Source organism: Pogoniulus pusillus, chromosome 13 (assembly GCF_015220805.1).
Source record: "Pogoniulus pusillus isolate bPogPus1 chromosome 13, bPogPus1.pri, whole genome shotgun sequence".
Lineage (NCBI taxonomy): Eukaryota > Metazoa > Chordata > Aves > Piciformes > Lybiidae > Pogoniulus > Pogoniulus pusillus.
This window is the reverse complement of record NC_087276.1, coordinates 26,108,926-26,130,782: the sequence shown is the minus strand read 5'-3', so window position 1 is coordinate 26,130,782 and position 21,857 is coordinate 26,108,926. Positions and strand designations below refer to the sequence as shown.

At 40.5% G+C, this 21,857-nt stretch overlaps 1 protein-coding gene across 2 annotated transcripts in view; it reads right to left on the bottom strand.

The window, feature by feature from the left end:
• GNA12 (G protein subunit alpha 12) overlaps positions 1 to 21,857 on the bottom strand; it is a 43,409-nt gene that overhangs the window by 6,971 nt on the left and 14,581 nt on the right. For both annotated transcript variants that reach the window (XR_010304583.1, XM_064153654.1), the window contains exon 3: positions 739 to 789. Coding sequence is in view for 1 of the 2 variants with exons in the window: in XM_064153654.1 (XP_064009724.1) it covers positions 739 to 789 (51 nt within the window). In the remaining variant the exon portion in view is untranslated. The remainder of the gene's footprint in view (positions 1 to 738; positions 790 to 21,857) is intronic.

The following is a 21,857-nucleotide window of genomic DNA, read 5'->3' as shown; positions in this document are numbered from 1 at the left end:
CTAACGAGTGATGGATGAATTATCAGCTTCAACATCATGGACTATTGACCCTCACCACAGTGGTAAACAGCTAGAGGAGATCCAGAGACATACGAGACTACAAATACAGGGCTGTGGCCTTTGTTCAAATTTTGATCCTCCAAGCTTCTCATTCTCATTCCGACATTCTTAACTCCAGCGTTATAGCCATTTAAGTTGTGTTCAGTAAAGCAGATCAAGTCACTACTGAAAGCATTTGGGTTTTTTAATTTAATTTTTTCCACAGCTCATTGTTCTCACAGTGGCTATCTTGCAAGCTTTAGTGGAAACACCTCTTTCAGGTTTGATGCTCTATGACCAGCAAGTACAGCAACATGTTCTAATGCAGGTTGTGGCCCAGCCTGCCACTGCAGAGTGACTTGTGCTTCGGAAGTTTATCACTGTTGCTATTTAGGAAAATCATCTCCTGTTTTATCTCCTGCACATCTCCTGAGAGTTATTTTCGCCACAGATTTTGAATCCTACCAGCACTAGCATTTTTGACTTAGTAAGGTTTCATTCTGCTACCTTCAGTAACATCATCCTTTAGATTAAGACAAAGAGATCCGGAGACTGCACAGAAGGACTGATAAAACACATGCAGAAATACAACTTCCACAACCAGCATTTCTTCCAAATCCTACATTACCAAAAAGCATTAATGACAGCACACCCAGGCCTCCATTATCTCTGGGTTCAGAAAGAGAAGGTAGGTCTTACCAGCTGACCGATTCGATCCAGGTTATCCAAGAAGTATTTCACCGATTCACCCTGTGAAAAAGGAAAGAGATGGGAACTAAGCTGGTTTCTAGGATAGCAAGTCCAGCTCCCACCATGCACTGAGGTCTAATAGAGCAGATCACAAGTGGAGGCTTGGACAACATCCTGATATGCTTCAGGAGCTGCAACAGAAGTACTACATAGTTTAATGCACATGAGCTGCTGATAATGAAGTGGAGCTGCCATTATCAACCATTGACATGTAGTAAAGTAGTGTTTCTTTTAAAAGCAACTCTGTTATGTCTAACAAGATCAGAATAAACACCCAAATCTAGTAAATCTTTAGAATGGAAAGAAAGTGCTATTGAAATAAGTCCTTTAGCTTAAAGAACTAGGGTTTTTTTCCTCCTTCTATGATGAATGCAGTTAATTGACACCGGGTGGGAGTGAAAATGAAACACATTTATAAAGAAACCAGTATGTTTTGTTTAAAATTCATAACAGTGAACAAAAGCACATCCTAGGCTGCTTGGCATATCTTTAGAAAAGAGAAATATTTAAGTCACCCACAATTTGTGATAATTTAAGCTAGACTTGCTTGTCAAAAAAAGAAAAAGGAAACATTATGAAAGACTCTCTTTTAGACTCAAAGAGTTTTAACAATGGATTTTCTCATCTCCTACAAAATCCTTTAGCAATTATATTGCGAAGAAAATCAGTAATGCTAACAAAGAACATTTATTCTTGTGTGAAAATGCCTAATAGGTTTTGTGGGGTTTGTGTTTTGTTGGCTGGGTTGTTTTTTTTAAGCAATCCTGCTCGTGTATCACACTCAAATCAAGTGCCACTTCACATTAGTGGATATGAGGAGCCCTGCACATACTTTACTTTTGGAGTGAAAATATCTCTGGCAGGAGCCCATTCTCCTTCAAGCACTTCCCTTTCATTTCTTCAGATGAAAGTATTCTTCACGGTTGAGGACATGAGTCCTACAGTTGTAACCATGTCACAAGAATGATAAACCAGAAAATCCTGCTGCCTTTCAATGTTTTTAGGCAGAAAACCACATTTCATATGTCAAAGATCAGGGCTGTGTCAGCAACAACCAAACTGCCATCACCAAGTCTGTAATTCAGAAAAAGAACAGTTTCAAAACACTGTCTCAGATTCCAAGAGCAAGATGTAAATTCTTACACTGGTACCTGAAGGGGGGCTACAAAAAAAAAAAAAAAGCTGAGGAGGGACTTTTGAGGCTATCAGGTAGTGACAGGACTAGGGGGAATGGAGCAAAGCTGGAGGTGGGGAGGTTCAGACTGGACGTGAGGAGAAAGTTGTTCAGCATGAGAGTGGTGAGAGGCTGGAATGGGTTGCCCAGGGAGGTGGTTGAGGCCCCATGCCTGGAGGTGTTTAAGGCCAGGCTGGGTGAGGCTGTGGGCAGCCTGATCTAGGGCAGGGTGCCCCTGGCCATGACAGGGGGGTTGGAACTAGATGATCCTTGTGGTCCCTTCCAACCCTGACTGGTTCTATGAATCCAAACCATCTGATCTCCTCTACACCATGGGCTTGGGAGAGCAGAATTATTCCGCTTCAGTACAACTGTAAACAGATACTAATTCTACATTTCATTTGGGAGCATCAAACTGGAGACCAGAGGATTCAATGTCCTGCACAAATACATACTTTCAGCATAAGGCATAGACAAGAAAGAGCTGTAGCTTATTATTTCTTAACATCCAAAACCAGAGGTGTCTTTTCATAAAGGAGAGAGGACACACATTTGCCAAAAACTTCCATGTATGGCAAAAGATTTACAGTGGATTGCTAGCAACAAAAAAAAAAAAAAAAAAAAAAAAAAAAAAAAAAAAATTACTTTTGGAGAGGGGGGAAGGTTTCCAAAGAACAATTGCTCTAAGAGCTTCCTTACAATCATGAATTTTCATAAGGTGAAAGTAATTTCCTGTATTTTTTGGCACTCTGTTTGATCAGACGAGATACCACAGACTGCATGAATAAGAGAAAAGGTCTTCCTGTACAGCATTAGTCATGTTTAGTAGATGGGAGAGCCCAAAAAGAAAGGTCACTTGAAGCCACCATGAAAACACCCCTGAAAAGAAACAAACCCCCATATATATATATATAAAAAATAAAATGCCTCTTTCTCTGTTGTGCTTTGTCCATATGATGCCTTTAGATGTGCAGCACAACTGCAAATGGCTGTGTCTGATACAACTTGCTTCTGTTTTCTACCCAGTTGCTCTCAGAGTCCTTGCCTTGTCCAGATACCCTCCCACGCTGAGCAGGAAACAGCTGTAAGCATGTAAACTGCTGGGACACACAAGTGAGTTTACCTGATTTACAGCTTCTGCCTCCCCCCATTTCCTGCCCCACACATCAATCAGTTTAACATTTTGCACATTTATAAGAAGGTAAGAAAACAATCTGGTTAATGAAAAAAAACCCCAGCATCTTCATTTCTGCAGTGCCTTAGGGAAACATTTCTCTAGTTTCTTCTACAGCTCTTCCTAACGTTGCCATTACACCAAAGAATTCATTCTGGGAAATTTTAAGAGATAATGACAAGACACATGGATAGCTGGGTAAACAAGTCAGGTTACTGGAACAGGTGTGAACACTGTATGCATGGTCTGACAGATCTAAAGATGCCTGAACCTTATTGTCTAGCACAGAATTCAAAGACATCCCCTACTTACATCCAAATGTTTCCAGTCAAAACAATAAATCCCCAGCAAGCTCCTGAAAGAAGCTCAAAATATTAAGAAGAGTTCAAACATTCAGAGCACACAAACCTGAAGGGGGAAAAAACAAAACCCAAAACAAACAAAACCAAACTCCCAAGCCCACATCACACACTCAAAATTCCCCTACTTGAAGGATGATTCCCGGGTTAAGTCCTGCGTTATGGCATATGGAAGTGTGTGGATTCAGTTGCTGCTCCAAAGACTTCTTGCACAACCTTGTCCTACATCTCAGTGTGATTCACAGAAAACATAGTTGCCTATGAGAAGCCCCTGGGGGATTTCAGTTCATGAAGCAGGCAGCAGAGAACAACTGCAGACAGCACCAGCTGACTTGGTGAACAAACTGCCATGTATTTAAATGAAGGAAATATGGAAGGTCCAGGTGTTAGGACTATTTTGTGTTAGTATTCTTAATCAGAATAATTGTATTAGCTGATTGTTGCCTCATCTTTAAATTCCTGCCTTATCATCCAAGAAAAATAGATTGCAATACTAATTAGAAACCAAATTTATTTAGCTTGATATCAAGCCACACTTCAATGCAATTTTGAATGCCATCAATGAATTGCTATTTATCCAAAGCTCTCTCATGCTTTGGGTATTATACCCACACACAAACATATGCACGTGTTTGTGTGTATATATAACTACCTGTATGCATGTTTTGAAGTTGATGAATTGTTCAAAGGTTTTCCACTCAGGGAAAATTATTGCCAAAATAGAAGTATAAGCTACCCCTCTCTGTATTGCCTCTCTTGAAGACACAGACCATAAACAAACTGGTTTAGCTTGCTCAGCACAAATTCTTAGTGTTTCTCCAGCCATTCAACTACATTCAAAAGCTGGCTTAGCACTTCAAATGCTCTCCTTTTCCAGATCTTAGCCACTTATTTCTGGTTCACTACCATGATTTCCTACAGAAGTAGCAGCAAATATTTGCAATTGATTCATCAGATACTGAAAATACCTTTAGGCAGATTGATGACTTCAATCACACTATCTTAATGGTTCTAGTGAAGAAACAGCTGAGTTTTTTGAACACTGCAATCTATGTTCAATGATGCTTGCAAGAAATGCAACAGAAATGAAAGCCAGAGTTATTTATAAATATATTAAAAAAATAATTGGATCATGGAGTCTTCACTTAAAAAAAACCAAACCAAACCAACAAACAGAAAAGACCCAGGTCAGATGTGTTAATCTTTTACAGGCTGTGTCAAGAAAAAACTGCAGCAGCTCAAGAAACTTCCTCAGATCAACTACATTCACAAAAGACTGTCACGGGTCTGTCTTTTCAGATTTTAAAAGACTCAAATCTTCTTGTATTTCCTTGTTAGTATACTATTTCCCCCCTAAAAATATTCTAACAATATTAATAAATAACACTCTTAAATCCTGAAAGCCTTTATTTCACTTCACCTGGCACGGTACTTTGATGCAGAGCACCACTCTGTCAGTCACGGCAAAGTGTGTCAGTGAAGGTCAACTGTACTGACATTTGAAAGATTCTACCAACACAGCCCTCAATGATCATCCTTTATTTTGCTGTGGGTACAAATCAGCTAGCTTTTATTGTTTGTGATTTATTAGCAAGGAGGATAAAAAAAAACAGTTGAAGTGCTGTCTTCCATCCATGTCCTATGTTTTCCAGGACAGTGGTGGGAGAAGGAAGAGTGATCTCTGAGCTATGAATTTTACATTATTCAGAGAGTCCTTTTTAGCACACCAGAGCATAGTACAGACCATTAGCCTTCCTTAACTTCATGCTCACCACATAAGAGCCACCACAAGGACTTGGATGATTCATTTTCTCACTGCTAATCTCATCTCTCTTTGCAATACATATCCTCTGAGTAACAGTTTTGCCAACTGGGACCAAGTGAAGGAATAGGAGATGCTGTTCCCATTGTTCAGTAGGATGAGTCACTGCACATCTGGGAACTGGGGGAATCAAGAAACACAAACAGAAGGCCTAAAATGAGCCCACAAGTTCCACAATTCAGCATCACTATTGGATTATCTTTTTTTAAACTGCCCTATCTGCAGTATAACTTTGGGTGAAGCCAGAGAACAGAGTACAATCTGGTTAGCAGCTGACTAGTAGAAGGAAAAAGCAGTAAAGTGAAAATACAAATATATACTGTTGAAATAGTGCACTACAACTCTTATGTGCTAGGCTATATTGAAAACAGCATTCTCAAGAAGAGAAAGGCACAAAAGAGATGAAGTTTTTATTCTCTGTACTTTGTACCATATGAACATCATCTTAACATTAGCTCCAAAAGATAACTAAGAAAAAACTCACTATGAATTTCACATCCCCTCAGGCAAGACTCATAGAACATAAGACCTCTTCCCATAGAAATATTGCATTGTAACTAATCTGGCATCACTTCTTTTGCCACTGATAACCTCATTGCATACAGCTAGGAAAAAACACTTGGGCAGAGATCCCAAGAAAGAAATGCAGAACAGACCATGTGGAGATTGCTTTAAAATACTCACAGAAACTCAGTCACATGAAATGTTCTGCAAGGTTTGAATTTGTCAACTTGTCACTTTAACCCTCAGCCAGTTATTCCAAGTGGCAATTGGTCAGGCCCCAAATGACAGTGAAATATCCCCCTGTCCAAGTCTCTAAAACACAAGCTAGTTTCAACATTTTCCTTCTAAAATGCAGTTCCTCTGAGTCCTGCTTTGAACTAAAAAGACTTGAAAGGGAACCCTCTGTTCTAAATTGGCTTTTTTCCCTTTGTCATCTCAAGGCCTTCTTCACATAATATTAATTTAGCCCTTCCTGATCATTCTGTCTCTGGCTGCTAAATTTGCAGCACACTATCAAAGGTAGAGATGTCAGTCTTAGCTTGTTTCAGATGATGAACTGATCCACAGAGGAAGGAAATGCTAAACTTCAAGGAAGCATGTACTACAGATCTAACGAGATTCCCACAACTACAGCAAAGCACGTGGAGAAAACAGCACTGTAACTACTAGAAACTGCAGGTGAATATGCAGTGCAAAAGTGACCCAAATAAAAGAGCAGCCATGTTTGTATCCCACTCCTCATCCAGAAGTGGTAAAACATTTAGGAGCAGGGTTGAAAAACAGAGGAAACACAGGACATTCCAGAAAGAATCCCAGCTTCTCCTAGCCTTCAACTACTGAAGTATCAGAAACAGGATGGAGGTCAAGCACTGACACAATTTCACCCAAAGCTGGCCATGTACTACGCCACTAAGACTGGCAGTGACACTAGCTGACAGAATGCAATGCTAATGCAAACTTGCAAGTGAAATCTTTGTTTTTCAGACAAGTAAGACCTAATTTTTCCAGGTTTCTTGGGATGCCAATCACCTGTTGGCTATAAGGGGTTTGAATGTTACAGCATCAGACACGAAGAGCAAAGCCCCAAGGGAAGGGCAAGAATAGTGTCGCAGAAGGGTAAAATAACCAGGAGTTATTTACAAGATGTTGGAGACATTAGGTCAGCAGAGTTTTTGAGTAATGAGATTAGAACCCAAAACCTCACCAGAGACAGAAAACATTTTTCTTAGTGAGACCTACTGGACAAGCAGCTGGTTAACATTCTGCCATCCTTTCAAAGTGAGCACCAAGACAGCTCTTGCCTCTGCACCCTGGTTTTGTCCAAGAGAAGTAGTCATCCTTCACAAACCCTGAAGGCCTAGGGTGAACATTCTCATGGCTGGCACCTACACACATCTCTCCCTCCCCAAACTTGTGGGCTCTTAAAACAAACTTCTTCTAAATCTGCCCTTCCATTCAGCCCCACGGGTATCAGGGCACAGACTCATTATAGCCAAAAGTGTGTTCTCTGTGAAAGCTGATGAATTCAGTTTTATTTTCCAAGGAGATAAGCAAGTCTGTGCTTGTTAAGAATCCAGTCAGAAGGATGCTGAAGTAGCCTAAATTGCCCTGAAATGCTGATGTCCATTCTGTGCCACAGCTCTGCTCCACAGATATTCCACATCCTGTCTGGGCACTGACATTTATTGACACAAGACAAACATTAATTTTTCATTCAATCACCACTTTCAAGGCAGAGACTAACCACTTCTCTGTAGTTAAGTCATACAGAATTCTAGCTAGCAAATCTCTCTGGTGTTATTTAACTTCCTCCTTAACAACAGACTGAGCTACTGGCTCCCATCCAGCAGCTCCAGTGCTTATCCAAGTTGCTGCTATCTGTACCCTGCAAACATACCAACTACTAAAAAGTACCATTTGGTTCCAAGCTTCTTCTAAAAATGACCTCTCCTTTCTACTGCCTAGCTGTATGGTGTAGGTAGCAGATGTTATGGTTTGAGAATAGTCTTTAACATTTATTATTTGTCAGCTCAGCACAAACAGGCAATGGAAAAAAACCCTCTGCCTGTCCAAGTCAGGATGGCTTTCTATAAACTCACCCTACATGACACAATGGCCAAACTGTATCCTTCACAGCAGATGGATTTAAAAAAGTGATAAATATTTTATTTTAATCAAAAGGTCTGGGCTAAGCTGAGCTCCCACATCAGTGATAAGATTCATGGATCCCTGTGACTGAGTGAAATTCTAACCTCACAGTTAAGAGACACTCTCAAGAGGAGCAAAGCTCTTGTGGTGAAAAGCAACTCCTACGTGTGTTAGCTTCTCAAAGCAACAAAATACAGCAACTCTTTGAAAGTGCTGCAAGGGAAAAGTAGTAACTTTTGAAAACTGAAATGCTTGATGGTTCTACACCGAGGGGCTAAGTGACTCCTGATACTATGTTAATAGTTCTGTCCATTTGTCTCAAATAGGCAGACCAGCAACAGTGCCTCAAGAAGGAAAGGAATTTTCTGTTACAGACTAAGGCAGGCTCATCCTACACTATAAGCTTGACAAAACAAGGACAGAAATTGCTATTGTTTTGATTTTACTCCTACTTACTGTCTCTTCAGCACTGATTTTTCTGTTTCACAGATTTACAAAGAGGAGAAGAAAAGCAGGTGTGCAAAACAGTACTGGCTACCAGCAAAACAGAAAGGCAGAGCACAATGCAAAAAGGTTAAATTATTGTCTCTTTTTAAACTAATTCCAGAAAAATCCTTACCTAGACTTCACATTTCCTAAGATTTCCCTGACCAGAGGCTAGCAAGATCTGAGGAGGTGCAAGGGGACATATACCCAGTTTGTGTGGAAGAATCACAGTTATGTTTCAACACCAAACCCCCTTTTGATGACTGTAAGAAGCATCACCAGTGTACCCAGCTCACACACACACTCATCCTGGCGCGAGTGGACGACAGATCTAGTCATAAGCAACCCATGAAAGGATTCCTTCCTGTTTCCCTGCCAACTGTCTGAGCGAATACATTGTCTAAAGCTGCTGCCAGAACCCTTTCATCTCGAGCACCGGAGGTTCTCCGTGAAGTTGAACTAACACACGCCAGCTTGACTTCTCATTCCGAGCACAGCCAGCTAAAATGCACAAGAGAAGGCAGCTGAAAGCAACAAACTTACCACAACTAAAAGAAAGTCCTGAGCTGTAAACAGCAGGGTAGATTCAAGGTTCTCACCAATCGCTAGCAAACCATCCAATTTACCTCCGTGGGCAGCTGCCATGCACAAAATGGGCATGCCCACATAGTGCCTCAGCAATAGAAGCAACTGAGTGTTTTCACAAGTCATCAGGAAAGATGCACAATGACATTACATGACCCTAGTCCAACACTGTTTTCAGCAGCTCAGTATGCAAACCTGAGACTTGGCTTTGTTTACAGAAGACATCTGCAGCACTAGAATAGACATTGGCAAAACAATTAAAATATTACCTTATGAATTAAACCAGTCAACAGTGCTGACTATCTGATCAAGACTAAGTCACAAGTTTACCAATGAGTTTCCCTTTCAAACCTTATCAGATCAAGAGATGGGAAGTAAATATCTTAGATCTTGTGGGCTGAAAAAACAGCTAACACCAGCTATGAGAGAATGTTGAGCTTGGACTTTTCCATGGCATGTAGCCAGCTGGAAAGCAAAGCAGCTTGAATGCACTCACAACAGGCATGACCTTGAGTATCTAGCAGTACAATGGTTCCTACTCTACTTCTACATCAAAGCATCTGTTGCAGAGTGCTCCAATGCTCTGCTTTCTATGGAAACATCATCTCAGGTGTATTTTACTGGAGTTTTTCTACATCTGTTGTTAAAAGGTGACTACAAGGATTGGAAAGAGTCATTTATCATTCCATTTAAAAACGTGGCTTTAAAAATGTTCTCATGGTGGCTGTATCTTGCAAGAGTCAAAAAAGCTACTTAATATTTGAAAGTCAGGTTTTTAGGTGGAACTCAGACTGAGGTGAAGTCCCAGTTGCACTCAAGGGTGCTATTCAGTAGTTTCAATTCCTATAAAAGCACATAGGCAAGAAACTGCAGAACAAAGTAATTCAATTCCACCTTGCTTACATTAGTCCAAAGTTTTTCACCATTCCCACTATCTCAGCACTCAGCTACAGAGAACACGAGGCTTACAAGTCTGAGGGATTCCTCAAGGCAGTTCCCTTGTCTGACTTTCAAAAATCATTTGCCCTAGAAATAAACCCTTCCATTTCCAGCAGTTGCTCAGTGTTTGCTAATTCTTGAAGACTGACCAGCTCTGAGCTATGAAGGACACCATTTCAGCCAGCTGTCACTGTGCTTGCTCTCCCAGAGACTTCCCAAACCAGGGGAATGTCACAATGCATACTATCCTGCTCTCAGTACTGAGAAACTGTGCAGGGGAAGGTATAGGCTGGATGTTAGGAGGAAGTTCTTCACAGAGAGTGATTGGCATTGAAATGGGCTGCCCAGGGAGGTGGAGGAGTCACCGTCCCTGGAGGTGTTAAAAAAGAGACTGCACGAGGCACTTAGTGCCATGGTCTGGTTGATTGGACAGGGCTGAGAGATAGGTTGGACTGGATGAGCTTGGAGGTCTCTTCCAACCTGGTTGATTCTATGATTGAGACTGGTGTTGCCTTCTACAAAGTCTGACCATTAGAGACATTTTTAACCCTCCTAAATCACTACCAGTCAAGCTGCCTCATTCATTACTTCACAGCTGTACTTTGGGTCTGTGAGAAAGTCTCACCCAAGCAGTGCCCTCCCTGTAACCTCATCTCTCCTGCTCCAGTGCCAGCGACAACATCGCATGTTGAGTCCAGCACAAGTGATAGTGAACCTGAAGCAACTTTTGGTGATCCAAAATAAACTTCAGTTTCCATGTGTAATCAAGTCAAGTGTTCTCTGATCTGATCTATAGACATCTCAAAACACTTAATTTATTCACATCCAGCCACAACATAGCAATTCTTCCAAACATACTCTCCTGTGCTAAAGGTTGTTTTGGCATGAGAAAGGGAAGTTCTTCCAAATTTTCACTTAAACCTTAGCACTGTTGATGCTTCAGTATGAAGATTAAGTAACCTAAAGTTACTTGACAAGCTGCTCTGTCAAAACACTCAAGATTGCTTTTCCTGCATTTTTCACTTCAATCCGTACAACTCACATCATTACTTTCACTTATGAAACTAAAATTGAAATAGATTTACCTGAGCTGAAAATTAAAGCTGCTCAGGTGCTGATTCACTAAAAGACCAAACATCCCCAAGCAAAGACTCAAAGTGAGATGGGGAATGAACAACATCTATGTTCCCGTGCAACTCCATCCAATTCCATGTGCATCTACAGTTGAGTCTTTTCTTCCCCTTTACACTGTTCTTGTGTGAGCCCATCTCAAATACTGCATCCATTTCTGGTGTCCAGAGTAGAGTCACAAAGTTCACCTAAGGGCTGGAGCACGTCTGCTATGAGGATAGGCTGAGAGAGCTAGGTTTGTTCAATCTAAAGAAGACAAGACTCCAAGGGGGACCTTAGAGCTGCCTACCAATACTTGAAGGAAAGCTGGAGTGGGACTTTTCATAAGAGTGCCTAGTGAGAGGACAAGGGGGGAATGGTTTTAAGCTGAGGAAGAGTAGGTTTAGACTGGATCTTAGGAAGAAGTTCTTCAGCATGAGAGTGTTGGAACTCTGGACTAGGCGGCCCAGGAAGGTTGTGGATGTCTCCTCCCATGGAATGTTCCAAGCCTCACTGGATGAGAACTTGAGCAACATGATCTAGCTGACAAGCATCCCTGCCCACAGCAGGGAGGTTGGAGTAGATGATCTCTAAGGTCCCTTCAAACCTAAGTTATTCCATGAATTACTACAAACCTTGAACCTCAGGTCTATTAGAAAGTACTCAGATGGAGGAAAAAAACCTGCAAGTACTGCTGAGATCTTGTACCAAATGGAAAATTTTAATGTTATTCCCCCTCATGTGCATCTGCTTTATACAAATTAAGTATCTGAAAACAAACCTAAAGATGAAATAAGCAGTTTGAAATAAGTAAATTAGCTCAAACCTTAAGGCCTCATCCACAGATATAAATTAATCAAGACACAGTGGAAACTGAAGTGGGTTTAATGAACTTCTACAGGCTGTTGAGCAAATGGCCTATAAAAAACAACCCTAATTAAGGCTCCGGTCACATCCTACTGATCTGCAGAGAGGGAAATGGTCCAGACACGTGGACAGACATCTGAACTCCTTGCAAACTAGAATGCATGTACTGGACTGGGACAAAGAAGACAGAAAGAGAGGATACAGTAGGTGGCTCTTTTGCCTTCTGCTCACATCCAGCATCATTACTGATTCACTGCTGTGCTCCAACCAGAATGAAACTACATGGATCAAAGTCTTAAATATGCTGAATTCAGAGGTGGAATTAAATGGGAAAGAGTTCCATCAAGAAAACACTATTTTTCAAGTCTGAGATTTTACTGGGTTTTCCAAAGCAGAATGAAGTGAATATCAAGGAAAGCAAGTCAAATGAAGAGGCTCTGGGGGTGGGGTGGAAAGCAGACCTTCTAAGGACAAACACCAACAGTTTGTTCAGGAGTAAAGCCAAGTGAAGCACAAGTCTGCCACAGTCTGAACTACAGGAATCTGTGTTGTATACAGAGGAGACATTTGAAAGGTGTCAATAAATTACTTCTCAGAGCAACATGTTTTCCACTTTCTCAAACAGAAAATCTTGCATGATGTTTCCAAGCAGTTTCCCTCCCCTCCCCCAAATACTAAGTCAAGAATAGAGCAAAATAGGTTTATTCCACAGAGCTGCTTTAAGTACAGCTGCAAACTTAAGAAAAGGTGGAGACCACGCTGTCTTCTGCGAGTCCTGGTGGACAGCAGAATGACCATGAGCCAGCTTTGTGCATTCTGGGGTGCCACAAGAAGAGTGTAGCAAGAAGGTTGAGGGAGGTTTTCCTTTGCCACTACTCCACCCTGATGAGAGTCATCTGTAGCACTGTGTCTGGTCCTGGGCTCCCAGGTCAAGAAGGCCATGAAGTCGTTTGTGAAGGTACAGCAATGAGCTATGTAGAAAACTACAGTCTTTTCAAGAACTTGTTGCAAAAGGATCAAGATCTGAATAGCTAGCAAGAAGGCATTATAGCCCACTGTGCAAGTCATCACTAGTTGTCCTACCTGTCTTTTCCTTTCCAGTGTTCTGCCTGGCCCTCCTCTTTTAAAGAAAACAGACTCAGTAACAGTAACCCACTGTCACTGTGACAAATTAAGAACAAATTCAATTATCTGTTCTCACACAGCCAAGATTTCCTCATAAAAACAGACCTAGTTTTTAAGTTTTTGCTTGTTACTTGTTCCTGATCCTACTCAAGAAAGCCTGAAAGCATTCATTATCCATTATCCTATTAAATTCAGTGGCCCCCTTCCATAAATCTAAGCCTTAACCTCTTACTGGAAGACCCCGAGATCACCCTTGCTTGCTGTCCCAGTTCTAGGTGGAGCGGACAAGGTCCAGACCATTATGAAAGAAAGCCGAGTTACTACAGAGAGCACACAAATGAGGTGCAAAAGGCTGACTTGTAAAACTGGAGCTTTTTCAAGTGCATCGTCAGCACTGCTCTTCTGAGCACAGAGTGAGCCGTGGCAGGAAGATGGGCTTAACAAAACCATTCACCTTCTCTTGCAGTGGGTTGTTGTGGGTTTTTTTTTTTGTCCTCATTTCCTGAAACCAGACACAGGGTCAAAAATCTGCTATTAGCAAACAGCAGGCAGCATGAACCCTCACTTTTCTTTTTACACAGCAAAGCCAGTCCTGGCTGAATTTTCAAGTGCTGCACAGAGCTTTAACACACCAAAAAAAATCTGAATATCCTTATTATGAGAACACAAATATTAGACTCCATTTCAGCTAGATCTTTGAGACTGAAGGGTTGAAACCAGTCTGACAAGTTAAGTGAAACAGTATTGTTTGGTTGTTTCCAGACTTTAGAGCAAACAGATAAATATTAACTTTTGTCTGAATAATGTTGGCACTTTCTTGCAACTAGAATAAAAGTTGTCCCCTTCTGCTACCATGCTTTTGACCTATGCATGTGCTCATTATTTAACATAGCTCTCTCCTGCCTCCACCAAATTCCAGTAGGAACTGTTTATTATACTCCTTTAGTCATACAAGGAGTACACCTTTAAATGTACTTAACTTGCTCAGATTTCTGGAATATATTCTCATTGCTGGGAATCTCTATGGAGGTACTAGTTGCCAATTTTGAAGTCTCTTGAATTACTGAGATCCATTAGAAACTTTTTGAACATGAAATTAAACAGCATAATCAAAAGCTAAAGGCTGCTCACTGGGTTGGCTTTGTCTCTGCACAGAACTTTCCTGCACACAGAAAAGGATAAAGAGATTACTCCAGTGGTTTTTAGCAGCAGTTGGGTACTGGCTTAGACAGCCTGAACTGAAAGTTTCCTTCCTTGTTTCTCACAGCATGTGCCAGCATTTCTTGATGGGAATGCAAAGATTAATTACAGCTGTACTTGCTCTGAACAAATCCTTATATTCAATACAGTCCTGAAAGATTTAGAGTAGCACTAATTAGGGCTTAGAACAACAATTCTGCAAAGACATACTGAGTATTTATTCTAATTATTTTATGCATTAATAAAATTAAAGCTTCTTTCCAGCAGCAGGGTGGCATTTACTCTGAAGAGTTGGGAGCCAAAAGTTTCCAGTCTAAGAACATTAAATTTTGTGTTTCAGTGCTATTGCTGAAGGTAAGACATGCAACTGTAACTGCTACCATATGCATACAGAGAGAGCTAAGGATAAGCACAGTATTGATTCTGTAAATCTCTTGGGACATCCAGACAGTTCTGATGGGCTCAATTACTAAGAGGTAAAGGCAACAAAATATTTGTTCTTAATAAAATAGAAGTGCCAAAAAATCAGCTTTCAAACAGAAAATCGGAAATCATTAGGCAAGATGTAAATGCTCATAATGAATTTTCAGCATGGGAGCTGTACCTGTGAAGTTGCCTCTCTCATTCACCTTAACCACACCAAATATACAGTGAAGATTTATTGGCATCCAAGAGCCAAAAGCAAAAAACTCCTACAGGCAGCTTTACACAGTGTCACAAAAATACAAGGCTTTTTAATGTACCTCCAGGAACCTACAAGTTAAAAAGCAGGACCACACAAAGTCTGAATTTCAACCTTTTGGCATCCTTAGACAGCAAGGCATTAATGCACAGTATGTTTTACAGCCTTGAGAAATGATTTTGTCCTAAGTTTCTGATCTTAACAATCGTTCTTTCTTTAAAAAATTTGAGTGCCAGGAATTGACTACACAGAGTCCTAGAACAGCCAGTAGCACTGCTCTCAGTGTTCATATCCATCTCAGCTCCCGTATGGTTGGCATATCCGTTTCTTGTTATCCACTTATTTATTATGTATGATCTGCTCATTACTTTCCAACTTACCCTCCCAATTCCATATAGGCTACATTTCATCCAGCTGCTGCATTTTATCATAACTTAAGACCAGGAGAAATTCATGGCAGGAATCCTTTTATTTTCCCACAGAGCACTTAGTACAGAGGGCTTTAATACTTGGTCAAGACTTCAGGTCAGTACTGTAACAAATTGCTAGTCTCCAACACTTTCCCATTTCCACTGCTTTGAAAAGGTCATAAATTCATGACCTTTCTGGATCTTATTTCTCTCTAATAGTAGAAACTATGTAAGAAGAGCTAATAACCATTTTACCCATCACAAAGCTTTCTATGGATGGCTCTGCAAGAGGGAACAGCTTTTGTCACTGAAAAAGAGATTGAATTCTAGCAAAATCCACTTGTGCAAAGTGATTTCTGGTGTAAAATGATTTATGACCCTTGATTCTCTGTGTGGTTTTGAATCCAGCCTACTTTAAATGAAAGTTCTTCTCAGTGGCACTTAAAGCAAAACTGAGATTACCAAGTGAAGCACTCCTTGGTGTAGGTGACAGACAATGTGACTGCCTCCTGCTCCAGCTTAGTCCTCACTTTGAGTCTCAGTAACTGTCAAGACACACTAGTGCTGGCATAGCCAAACACTGTACTGCTCAAGGAGTTCTGGAGGCAGCTGTCCTATTAACACATCTCATATAAGCACTTATTTTTAAAAAATTGCAAATAATGTGAGCCTGAGCATTTAGCTTCTGTAGATGCAAACTGACAAATTCTACAGGGCTAGCCAATAGACACAGAATTATGTGCAAAGGTTCCTAGCTGCATTTTGCTTTATGTTACTTCTCAATTTTAAATAAAACTCAAACTATCATTCACCTCCTTGAAACAAAAGTGGCATTTTGTTAAGAGTTCTTACTTGGGACTTTGTTAGTTTTTTTTTTCATATTGGGTCTTAAGACAAGATTAGAAGTCAGGGACTTCAAGTTCTCATCCCTCCTACTGACCAGATATGACATTTTGTAGTATCATACTTAAATAGACTATTAATTTATTTTTCTATTCAATGATGAGTCAAATTTCATAACTTGACCATCTTGGGATCAGAGGACAGAGCTAGAACCAAGAATTTAGATCTGTAGCTCTGGTGCTCAATTGCCACAGTGCTGGCATAAAACCTTGCTTAGATATTTACCAAGTAAAGAAACATCTCCATAACTCACTCTGATACACAAGTCCAGAGCAAGACATTATTCGAGCTGCACAGATGAAGTCTTTAAGTTAACAATCTTTTAAGTTAATATGTCAGTGTTAGCCAATGTTTCAGAATTCTAACATAAAATCAGACTATAATTGAGGCTTACTGCTATTTATATAACAAACAAGTGGCAAATCTGAGGGAAGCTTTGGTTACATAACAGCATCACTCCTTAAGTGCAACAGTTCCAACAGGCCTATGTACTATACACAGCAGACAGCGTACCTGACTTTCAGCGCTAACACCATGTAATTACAAATTAGCAAGGCTCAGCAACAGCAATCCTGAGTGGCTGGCTTGTGGCACTAGTCTCCATCCACTGTTTTTTAACAAATGTTCTGGTTCAGAGTGATGCAGGCCATCCAGATCTAGCAAAACAAAAAAACCCAACACAGCCTGCCTAGTAATACTTCCATTTCACAGGAGTTCTGCAAACTAGGAGTACCCAAGCAAAGCTCAACATTAATTTGGCAAGGAGTTGCTGCCTAGTCCCAGTTACAGAAATTAAATGGCAACAAGATTTCCCATGCTGGCACTTTGAACATTGTGGCTATTTCCTTTGTACATTTCACCAGCGTTGGCCAAGCCCCAGTGGATTTCATGGATAGAATATAAAACTTTTGCAGCTCTGAATAGAAGTCATCCTCACAGAAAAAGCAACGTTCACAGCCCCTTGTGTAAGCTCATTCAAACAGAAGTTTGCAAAAAGAGGAGCTCATTTTTGTGCCATGACCAGCAGTACAGGTTGGAGCTTAGTTGATGCTATTTCCTCAAGAGGAAGTGCATTAGCAAGTGCATTTTGTCAATACCAGGCACAAGTGCTTCTGCATTTCAAAGAGTGAAAAGCTTGGAAACACGCTTTTAAGGATAACTCTTCTCTGCTCTTGTGTTTGAAAGACAAATGATCGGTTGGAAAATTTTACTTAAGGATTCAAGAAATCACTATTAAAGTGACCAAGTATTCTGACAAAGTAGAGCCCACTCCTGCAGACTTACTAGCAAGCCACTTTAGAAGTCATCTACTTGTCAAGTCAGTGCTCTGCTGCCCAGCCTCTCAATTCACTTGGCTTCTAGAAGCAGTCAAACGCTGCCACACAACCTCCATGCGCTACAACAGCTGGTATATAGCCCAGCTCCTGATCCTCTTACATCACTGTCATGTCCAGTAATTCCACACCAAAGTAAAGACATTTAAGCAAGAGTTTGTCCACTCAGAATCATGACTTGGTGCAACTGACTCGTGTCTCACCTCCATGCTGCCCAAAATGCAGCTGGCTGCCTATGAGGCTTTGAAGCCTTCATCTCTTTACATGAGAAAATGTAACAACAAAATTGTACCAACACAAGGAGCAGGCTGTTCGCTAAGCAACGCTTCCAGCTCACTGTCTGCTCTGGCAGGCACAATTTAAGTACTTTGATTTGACTCAAGTGTCTGCCTAGAGCAAAAAACAAAATCAAGCACACACAAAAACCCACCCGCATGGTTAAAGTCTTATTAATAATATCCCCCCAAACCCCACACCTCAAAACACCAGAAAAAGTAAACTGATATAAAAAAGAGGGTCTTTAAAACATTTTCCAGAGTCTTCCCACATCCAAGGCTTCAGAGGCTCTTAGTATTTGAAGTATTACTGGAAGTGTTCCATACAACTCCCTGTGCACAAAGCTAAAAATAGCTATGGACACAGTAGTAAATTTTTGTCTGTATTTGCAATCCTCTTATTCCCTCTCAGGAGCCACTGCTTGTCATTAATGCTGATATTTACTTTTTTTGGAAGGAGTTATTAAAACATTACAAATTGTTTTGACAGTGCAGTGAACTATACTAAAGTATCAATAACAGCAATTAAATGGATACCCCAGCAATGGATCATTAATATACTCTCTATTTTAATAATAGCTGCACTAAATCAGATGCTTCTTGCAGCCTCTCTGGATGGCCATGCTCTTTTCTGTATCAAGAAGAATGGGTAGCCATAACCAAAAGTCAGAAGCTAGTCTGGCTGCAAGTAACTCAGCACAGCTGCCTTAACTGCAAACAGGCTTTGGAGTTCACATTAAACAGCTCCACCAATCCTGACGAGATGAGGAACATGACGTGCACCAGAGGAGAAGTTCAGAAGTTCTTGAAATACATAGTTACAGGCTTGAAAACTTGGTATTTTGAAGAGAAGCATCAAAAGATGTTTAACTAAGAGTGGTTACAATGGAAATATAAAACCAAACCCTCATCATGCATATTTAAAAATACTGATAAAACAATGCCAATTTTGGCTTAAGCACTGATGAAGCCAGAACACAGCCTTTGCAGATCTGCTCATTGTTAGCTCCAGCTCTGTAACAGCACTAGCACACAATATGAAGTCTGTCCTGCCCGTGACAGAAGTATCATTTTCTTGCCTGACAAGCCCTATTTGTCCCATCTTCACACACAAAAACATGAAGCATGCCAAGCTGGAAGTCAAAGAAAGTACCTAATCCCACTTTAGACTTTGTTCTAGACTCATTAAAATAAATGTGAATGGCTTCTCATGCTCTCCCACTAGAAACCCAGGAGGAAGAACCAGACCTCAACAAAACAGAATCCACCTGACCAAAGCAACTCCTACATTGGCCTCAGTCTCCATGGTTTCTGATATAAAAGGAAACATGTTTTTCATGGTGCAAAAATCTTGCAGATACCTGAACTCCCAAATACATCCAAATACTTGTCATTAGGCTGTAACTGAAGCTTCCACCCTTTAAGATAGAAGAGAAGAGAAGTTCCAAGGTCCTCTTCCCAAGAAGCCATGCAAAATAGAATTTGTCTCCACCTGCTGGTAGTGAGGAATTCACACCCAGTTGCCCAAACTACCTCAGAACAACCTCTGGGCAACCTCAGAAGAACAAACGTTACAGGACATTGAGAGGCACGATCAATGTATTCTTTTCTAACATACAGACAGAAAATGGGGTAGGATAATGAGGGCAAGGGAGAAGAAACAAGAATCACATACTGATTACAAAGGAATTCCTATCCTAGTAGTTAAAAAACGAGGACAGAGATGTGACAATGTAACCAAACATACAATGAAGCTTTTGTCTCCAAACTACTTGGCTTGCATACAAGGAACAGAGGAACTTGGGTCGGTGGGGACAAGCTGAGGCGGGGGGAAGAGCGAGAGGCTGATGCTTGTGAAAAGAAAGTGAAATTGGTTGGTCCGCTTTAAGAAAGAGGGTGAAGAAAAAATGAAAGGAAAAAAAACCCCACCCTGCTATTGTAGAATCCACCCACTCACTTCTGAAATGCTCAAAGACCCAGACACTTAACAGCCAGCACTTCTAGGCACTGAATATGAAGCAGAAAACACAAAGCTGCCCAGAGGCAGCTTCTGTGGTTCCAGAGAAGCTTTCAGATTGTACAGGATTATGGTCAGAGCCATTTCCTTCAGCAAATTTGCTACTGCCCAGTCAGTGATGGAGCTCAGCACTGCAGACCATAGGAAGACACCTGCACAAAGCAATTTGCAGCTCTAGTTAACCCACCAACCAACGTATTTTACTTTTTGCCTTTAAATAGTCACACGAATTCCTGGAGAAATAGAATTCAGAGGCAGACCAGTATAATCCTGTTGCATAGAATCCAAACTAGTAGTGATAACAAAGCTTCTGTTCAGTTGATTGTTGAGACCAGGACAAAGAAAATGCAGGTGGTAAGCAAAGTTATCATTCCAAACATTGCTGAGAAGTATCCAGAAATCTCCCAGTAATGTAAAACTTCAAAACATTGCCAATGATTTAAAATTACTTATATTATTTTTAAAAGGGTAATTATTTAACAAGTAATATGATGATAATAAATCCAGTTCAAAACAAGCATATCTCATTTAATAGTTGACTTGCCCCAAGTAAAAAGGGAAGTGATGATGCAGAGGTTTTCTTTAGCCTTAGTTAAAACTGGTTGAGGAAAAAGATTTATTTTCTCAGAAGTCTGCTATATCTGGCTTCTATTTATTTACATGAGTCTATATCCAGAAAGAGTTTAAACTAAATGAAGGCATAGGTTTATACACATCAGATGCAATTATAAATAAGGCACCTCCTCAAACCACCTGCTCTCTGTACAAAGTTCTGCAGTTTAAAGCCTTTAAAAACAATATATATTTATTTATTAGTTAAAGGAATTGCACTGCTGCTAATCCCTCAGGAAATAAGATTTCTTCTGAATCTAAAAGCAAGGCATGGAAATTTGTTCAACTTATTAGGTGTTAATAACTTGTTTGGTGATCAACCAGAAGAAAGCATTTTTGAATTTAAGTGATTGTTCTCAAGGAATAAAAAAGTTTTACTCCTTTTATTTACAGCTCATCTTCTGGTGATGCAGCCTGCACAGTAAAATAACAGCACTCAGAATTTTCAAGGAGGTGGTGCCACAGATGCATACAGCAGGACTGAGTGACACCACTCACAAGTTAACAGTTCTGGTGCCTGCAGCAGTTCCAGTTGCCCCAGCAACATTAAACAGGTGACAGGACTGCCATCCAAAAAGATGCATGATGGAACTATACCATGATGCTGGGGATGACAGCATATTACACGATCACTTGCGTGCCTGTATGCCTGGATTTTGTGAGGCTTTTTTATATTTTGGTATTTCCTGTTTAATCCTCAAGGCCAGAGAATGCAGAGGTAGGCTGACTAGTCCTGGAATGCTATTTATTCAACAAATTGGGACTTTTCCAGTTTGATGCAATTTTACTGCTAACTGGTACAAGAATGAACATCCCACATGACCGCAATCTAAATTTCCCCCCAAAAAATCAACCCCTGTGCTTGATCACAGCATTTCCCAGAAAAAAAACCTTTTAACAGCCTGCTGATGCAATTATTGCTTACTGTACTGGATTCTCTTAGTAGTTGTCTCATGTTAAATTCAAGGTCCCCCTGGCATGAACTATCTTTTGATTTTAAACAGCTCTTAGAACAGCAAAAATCTCAGTGCCTACTGATGCTAGGAATTGTGGAACAATCTCCCTCCCGTGCACATCCTCCCACCCATCCCCATGTGCTGTCAAATGGGAAATGGTTCCATTTTTAGCCTAAGGAAATGAGGTTTATACAATCATCCTGCGACAGTTTTACCTAGCTACTTTATTTATTCTCTAGCCATTTAGCAGGCTCAAGATACTTCAGAGGCAGATTTCAAGAATATACAATGAGACTCAAACAGACATCTTTTTAGTGGAGACAGATGAGTACCTAAGGGCTGTAACATGAGTTTAACTACAATATTAGACACTGGAGAACCTGTGT